Source organism: Sinocyclocheilus anshuiensis, unplaced genomic scaffold, assembly GCF_001515605.1.
Source record: "Sinocyclocheilus anshuiensis isolate Anshui unplaced genomic scaffold, SAMN03320099.WGS_v1.1 scaffold2512, whole genome shotgun sequence".
NCBI classification, from domain to species: domain Eukaryota; kingdom Metazoa; phylum Chordata; class Actinopteri; order Cypriniformes; family Cyprinidae; genus Sinocyclocheilus; species Sinocyclocheilus anshuiensis.
Genome location: NW_015541014.1, coordinates 98,596 through 106,245, shown reverse-complemented (window position 1 = coordinate 106,245; position 7,650 = coordinate 98,596). Strand labels below are relative to the sequence as shown.

Sequence of the window (7,650 nt, the reverse complement as noted above, 5' to 3'; positions counted from 1 at the left end):
TAGTAGTGTGTTGTTGCCATGTACAAGACACATTGTCGTTCTTTCTTCCTACATGAAACATTAGAGCAGAAAGCACTGGATGTTTCTGAAAAGTTTATATATAAAAAAGGACTATAATTCATAATTCATTTCTTACCCTTGTCCTTAAAATGAACTTACAATAAATATTTAGTTAACCTAATATTGTATTTCTAGACAGTCTCATCTTACCCCAATTTCCTGTATTTGAATTTATTTTACATTTACATAAGTCCACAGATCAAACAAACACATCCTGTATGATCCTTGTGACTTATACAAAATATATAGCAATATACAAAAAGCTCTTTCTGGACCTTCACAAAATCTTCCTTTGAGATTCTGAAGGCAACGATCTGAAAACCAAGGTGAGATTTTGACAATGAGTCCTACTCAATAACCTTTCTACTTAAAAGTATCATTGTCTTTAAAATACATTGAGAATCCACAGTGTTCAGTATATAAACTTTTAATTTTAAATGCTTATTAATTTTCAGGTTCATCGTGGCATTTATTGGTAAACTCCCTCGTTAATTCATTTTAAAAGATTTTCTGCCAAACCTTTGATGTTTTGTGGCTTTAAGAATAGCAGGAAATGTATGATATTCAACTAATTAATATTTATTATAATATTTATTATGTTTATTTACTTGATAGTTAATTTAGTTGAAAAATGCCCCTATGGATGGAAACATTTTGGAGCCCGATGCTACAAGTTCTTCCCTCATTCAGTTAACTGGATCACAGCAGAGGTAAAGTGTTAGTTACAACAAGATGATTTTTTTTTTCAAAGTAAAACTTCCTTTTTTGCAAATAAATTTGACAGAAAATTAATACTGAGCAAATAATCAATCAGACCCGACTATGTTTGAAACTGCAGTCACTAGTCAGGTGGCTATTTGACCACTGGATTTACAGAAATCATTTCAGGTTTAAGAAGTGTTTCAACATTGCATCAACTACTGATGAACACATTAATGTTTATTAGAATTATCACTCAGTGGGTTGTTTAACCATGTATTAATTTGTCTTTGGAAGGCTTTTGTCTGTTAAACACATTAAAATGCACAAATTCACTTTATTTCTTATTTACATGTAATGCAGGGATTCACAAACTAGTCACTGTGCATTCGCGAAAATGCAAACGGTAATGAAAGATTTACAATTGCGTTTGGGTTATGTCACAATTTATGCATCCACATGTGGAAAACGCAATTCAAAATACAATTTGCAATTCCTTTCGAAAATTGTCCGGAATATCCTTCCATATTCCACACTTCAGCTTTTGAAGTTTTCAATCAAATAGCCTAGACTAGAGCATATTTTCCATTATGTATTTTGTTGAAAATATACTCAAACCATCCTAAAGCCTTAGATTGAATCTTCACAAAATGCTGGCAAAAACCTTTAGATCGAGGCCAGAGGCCGTTGGATGCCGGAGCATTTTGCAAATATTTAATAATTATTTAAATAATTAACATTTCTTTAAATGTTGACTTCAACAAATAATATTATCTCCATTATCATTGACTGTCATGGATCGCTGCTAGCATAAATAAAGTTTTGTTGGTCTTGCTGGTTTTTCTGTGAACATCTTTTCTCAGATCTGTTTCCTTGTTGTACAAACAGACCACACCACACAGCAGAGCTTTTTCAAGTGTGAGTTAAGTCACAATTTGTTTTGCTCTTACTGTCTTGCCGATGTCATTTCCATCCTCCTCTACCACCTTAAATAACAGTTTGTTTTTGTTGTTATTGTTTTTTTAATTCCAATATTAGTTACCTGTGAACCTTAATGTAAAGTGGACCTAAATAGTTTTATCTAATTTAAGTTTTGTAAAAATCATTAAATTAATAACCGAAAGCATGGTTACTTAACATGATCATATTAATAAGCAATCAATAATTATTTTTGATATCATGACGATCCAAATGTGTTTTACTGCCGGTTTAAAAAACCCAGTCTCACACCCCACACCCACTCTGATCTGCACTTCAAACATACCCCTACCCCTCCTGCAACCCCCCTCCCTCCCTCCCTCTCCCACCATTCAACAGTGCGCTTAAGGTCTGTGTAGAGGATGTGAAGCAGGTCTTCAGAAAACAGAAGAAAGCTTCAGGCCCAGATGGTGTTTCACCTGACTGTTTAAAAGACTGTGCTGACCAACTGGCCCCCATCTTCACACAGATCTTCAACAGATCACTGGAGTAGTGTGAACTACTCTGCTGCTTCAAACGCTCCACTATCATTCCAGTCCCCAAAAAAACCCCGAAATCACTGGCCTTAACAAATACAGACCTGTCGCTCTCATGTCTGTGGTCATGAAGTCGTTTGAGAGACTGGTCTTGGCCTATCTGAAAGACATCACTGGATCCTCTTTAGTTTGCGTACAGAGCAAACAGGTTTGTGGAGGATGCAGTCAACATGACTGCATTATATTCTGCAACATCTCAATAGACCTGGGACTTATTACCCATAATGCACTTCGATTCTCATGAGTGTAATGTCACCTGACAAAAGGCTTTTTTTTCCTCGCCTTTATCTTCTCACAGTTTGGGGACTAACATTTAACTTAATATATTTCAAACACATATTTCAAATATTATTTTCCAATATTTAATTAGGCTAATATTGTCTTTTTAGACAGGCTCGTCTTACCCCATTCTCCCATATTTGATTTTCATTTTATGTGTACTCAAGTCCACAGATCAAACAACGACATCCTGTGTCATCCTTGTGACTTATACACACTTGACATCAAGTAAAGTATAAAAGCAGAGCCCTTTCTGGAACTTCACAAAATCATCCTCTGAGATTCTGAAGGCAACAATCTGAAAACCAAGGTGAGTTTTTGGCTTACAGACCTACTGAAAAACTTTTCTTCTTAAAGTATTTTTGTCTTTAAAATACATTGAGAATCCAAAGTATGCAGTATTTGAATGCAGATATTTAACTTTAAATGCTTATTAATTTTCAGGTTCATCATGACGATGCTGAGAAATCTTCTGCTTCTTTTTATTGTGTTCTCCATGGGGAATGCAGAAGGTAAACAAGACATTTATTTGTACAAACCCTTGTTAATCCATTTTAAAAGCTTGTTCTGTCAAACCTTTGATGTTTTGTATCCTTTTGGAGAGGAATAGCAGGAAACGTATGATATTCCACTGACTGATATTTGCATAACATACAATTGATATACAGTTGATGTAGTTGAAAAATGCCCCTATGGATGGACAAATTTTGGAGTCAGATGCTACAAGTTCTTCTCTCAGTCGGTTAACTGGATCACAGCAGAGGTAAAGTGTTAGTTACAACAAGATGATTTTTATTATTTTTAAAGTAAAAATTCCTTTTCTGCAAATAAATTTGACAGAAAATGAATACTGAGTATATAATCAATCAGACCCGACTATGTTTGAAAATGACAAAAAATGTTGTTTAAAAAGTCATTTATGCTTTATGCTAAAAAAAATTAGATTGTGTATTGACAATAAGAAAAATCTGTCTCTTTAGAGAAACTGCCAAGGTTTTGATGCAAATCTTGCATCTGTGCATAATAAAATTGAACAAGATTTACTCCTGAGTCTGTTGCCTTCTTCTTCCACACGTTGTTGGATTGGTGCTCATGATGGTGAACAAGTAAGTGAAGCTGTGTGGCCTAAAGTTTGTTTGTCTAGACTGAAATCTCTAAAGTTTGTAATGAAGATGGTTTGACTTTTTCAGAGCCAATCTAAATTTACTTTTTTATGGAATCTGAGTACAGTAGTGCACTCTTATAATAACTGACTTTGCTCTTTAGGAAGGACAGTGGGTGTGGAGTGATGGAACTCCGTATGACTTTACCTACTGGGGCTCTGGAGAACCTAACAATCTGGGTACTGAGAACTGCGGGGAGCTCAACTGGAGCTGTAAGAATGCAGTCTTTTGTTTTGTTTTGAACTATATTTTCATGTCATACAATAACACAATGGCTTATTTGCAAAAATGCCTTAAGTTGAACATACTGTTTTATTTTATTTCTACCACACTATAATGATCAGAATAACTTATTTCATTTCCTATTTCCACCCTACAGCTAACCGTTGGAATGATGCAACCTGTTCAACTTCACTGGGCTATATATGTGCTAAAGACCTGTGAGATCTACAGTCATCCTGCTCCACAGTTACTTTTATTTGTACTACATTTACATGTTCTGATCTTATATTTTATTTTATCTGTTATTCTCTTCAAATTGGTCTTCAAATCAATAAATAAGCATTGAAAAAATCTTGTGCGTTGTGGAGCAAAATCATGTACAACATTGTGTAGCAAGATTTAAGAATATGGTTATTAGAATGCATTATAGGTTTCAAGAGGGTGTCTCTTATGCAGTAAGAGTGAAAAATTGAAGGGGGTCTGAATACTTTCCGTACCCACTGTATATATATTTCCATGTTTTCATAATAAAACAAATAAAATAAGTTCTTCTTTGATGGACCATATTTGCAAGTAATATATATTGCAATTTTTTTAAATACACCCCTACATGTCATTATCTTGTAAGAGCTTATTAACATTGACAATAAATTGAATTAAACAATTAAACAATTTGACATTACACATTGAATACTGAATTAAACAAGTGACGGCCGAAGGGCGGTGATTAAGGGACGGGGTGATTATAAAAATTAGGGGGGAGGCAGCCGACTCGTCACAACACTGACAGATTTTGATTGCTGATAATCAGCCTTTATCCACAATGGTAATATAAACTTTGTTTGTACAGAAGCAATTTAAATACTTTTATATTGACTTAAACAGTTTGATTAAGAGAGTAAATATTTTCACAATGTATTCTAAATTGACACACCTGTCAACCCAACCTTCTTTAGTGTCAATCGAACTAAAAAAAGATCTGTTTATTTTAATAATTGATCAAATAATACTTGAACCAAATTTTTAAACAGACACTGTTCACTGGATTTTCTATAAAGTTCATTGATCATTGCTAAATTCAGAATCAGATTTTAGATCAGAATATATTTTGCAGCGGATTTGACTAATCAAATCTGTCAAATGTCCTGTCAAATCGTATAAATCTGAAAGCCCATAAGGCCTTACATCATTAAATATGACCACACTTACTAACCAGTTGTAAAGTTTTATTATTGTAAATGAGTGATTATGGTAGAAAATGTGTAGTAGGGTAATATACATTCCAGTGACAAAATTACAAGACAGTAATTACAAGTATTTCATGTGAATCCCTTTAACAATTTCCAGTTTAGAGGTGATTAAAATAAATGAAAACGTAAAAGACATAGAATTGTTCTTTTAGCAGATTTGTTTGAGGTTCACAGTATATCTAAACATCGTTGTCGTTGTTGTCGTCATCATCATCATCAACCAAACACTGTTCGCCTGACAGTCCGCCATAATTTTCCATTAAATCACATTATATTTGCCTCAAATTATTGTTAATGTACATAATGACTTCATCCTAGCCTGGAAGATTGTGCATTGTGCATTTTATCAACCAAACGTTTGTATTTCTGTGGCTCTAATAAAGTCTGTGCTTCATATAGAATGCTGTACTGTATCATTATAGGCTAGAAGATTGTGTATCACTGCATTTTATGAAAATTCTAATCTAACAGCTTGCTAGAATTGTCTTCACCCTTCATCTTGCTTATGGGGTAAATTAATTTAAAGGACCCCGGTTGCCCTTCCATTTGGCTGTCCTTTAAATGAATCCACCCCATCAGCAAACTATCACGAGACTAGAAGTCCCCCTTACTATACATGCTTCTTTTTGGTTTTCATTCTACATTTTAAAAACATTGTTTGATTTCTACCATTTTTATATGTTTGAAAGAAAAAGGGGCAATATGTTTCAAGAATAACCAGCCTTTCTTTGTGATTAATAAATTGTTATTTGTAGTTTGCCTCTCTTTTGTGTGGTATTTAAATTGTGAATAAGGTATTTTTACATGTATTTTTTTATTGTGTGTGCATCATCATTAACACAAATGATCTGTGTTTGTAAAATATAAGCTCATTAATCCTCCCTAACATATTTATAAACCTTACTCTTGACCATGTTTTTGTTTAAGCAAAAAGAGAAAATAAACCTTCCTTTTTTTCTACTGCTCTAGTGAAGTTTTCTGCAAAGGATAATATATGATTTCGTTTGTATTTAATCATAATGAACAATGATATTTTTTATTATTCCTACATTTTCCGGCTATGTTACAGTATTTATTTTCCCATTGTCAGTTCTGTCTTATGTTATCATACAAACCCATCCCAATTATTTTGTCAGGAATTATCAACAATCCAAGCCATAACCCATTACAAGCCACAAATCAGTTTGCTTTGCTTATCAGTGTTACATTTATAAAGGAGAAATATTGCAGATTTACTCCAAAGTAAATGACCTGCAATAGTTCAAATACAATAGAAAAAATATACAAATAAAATAAACAATTTAGGCTATAATAGCCTATACAGAAATTAAGTAAAGTAATCAAATATAAAAATAAAACACTGCATAGATTTCACCATATAACTTAAATATAATTTGATTCATAACAAAGTTATGAAAGATATTGAGTGAAGAGCAGTGAATAATTCTCTCATTTTCTTTTGTTGTTTGATTAACATTAATGACACAGACAGCAGCAGGTTTATAATATGCTGTCATAGAATGTCCAGATCTAATATACTGATTAGCATTCGATTACTTATCCAACATTTTCCAATGTTCACTAAAGACATAGCTAACTGACTGTGTTTAAGTGAAAACTCACCAAGATGGACATTTTGGCATATTTTTGGGCATTATTATTCTTATGCTATATACTATGTAGATACAAAAAGACATATTTTGCAATTCTAATGCAATTCATAGATAAAATAACAAAAGTTTTATTAAAATACACCCTATATGTCATTATCATAGCTTATTGAGAATGCAGTATAATAAAATATACTTTGAGTGTTGATTCATTTGTAATTAATTACTGATCATCAGCCTTTATTCACAATGGTAATAATCTTCACACAATAAATGTCAGGGATTCATCACAGTCACTTCAGTCACCATCCAGGATAATTACCCGATCACAGTCACCTGAGTTCTGATCACCCGCACCTGCTGTCACCAATCAAGCCACACTACAAATACACACACAGCACAGTCACTCACTGTCCGGTCTACCGTTCACTCCTACGAACTGCTCTGGACTCTCTACAAAAAAAAAAAAAAGAATAAACTTGAGAATTAATTAGTGTTTGGTATTTCAATTTTGCTTTAATGACAACAGTGCTCAAGCTGACATTATTCTACTTTCTTCTTCTTTTGTTGTAATTTCAAAATTTTACGACAGTTAATTTGTATGTTGAAATAATGATAATAATAACTTTAATGTGAATTTTTGCATGCATAATATTACGCCATGCTGTGTTGTTGTTACAGTGAACATGCTCTTAGTTGCATTTAACCCTGTAAAGCCTGACATATTAAATAAAAGACCAAAAAAAAATAAAAAATCATTAAAAAAATGGAAGAGTTTATTAAATGTTTAGGAGAAAAAAAAAAAAGGCTCATATAGTATGATATTGTCAGGGATTCATCAGTCACTTCAGTC

At 33.0% G+C, this 7,650-nt stretch overlaps 1 protein-coding gene across 2 annotated transcripts; it reads left to right on the top strand.

The window, feature by feature from the left end:
• Positions 1-344: 344 nt before the first annotated feature.
• On the top strand, positions 345-4,288 carry LOC107690484 (galactose-specific lectin nattectin-like). Of its 2 annotated transcripts, none has more exons than XM_016488841.1 (6): positions 345-386; positions 2,997-3,064; positions 3,221-3,315; positions 3,533-3,658; positions 3,819-3,927; positions 4,095-4,288. In XM_016488841.1, exons 2-6 carry the CDS (start codon positions 3,004-3,006, stop codon positions 4,157-4,159), a joined length of 456 nt encoding a protein of 151 aa, XP_016344327.1. In that variant the 5' UTR covers positions 345-386; positions 2,997-3,003; the 3' UTR covers positions 4,160-4,288. The 2 variants fall into 2 exon arrangements, with proteins under 2 accessions (XP_016344327.1, XP_016344326.1); XM_016488840.1 differs by lacking the exon at positions 345-386 and adding an exon at positions 2,800-2,862.
• Positions 4,289-7,650: the final 3,362 nt, after the last annotated feature.

What these genes read in the sequence shown, in the direction of transcription:
- LOC107690484 (XM_016488841.1), top strand. Translation starts at nt 3,004, where the DNA reads ATGACGATGCTGAGAAATCTTCTGCTTCTTTTTATTGTGTTCTCCATG. An exon ending in GTGCTCATGATGGTGAACAA is followed by an intron (nt 3,659 to 3,818) that starts GTAAGTGAAGCT and finishes TTTGCTCTTTAG; the next exon opens with GAAGGACAGTGGGTGTGGAG. An exon ending in CGGGGAGCTCAACTGGAGCT is followed by an intron (nt 3,928 to 4,094) that starts GTAAGAATGCAG and finishes TCCACCCTACAG; the next exon opens with CTAACCGTTGGAATGATGCA.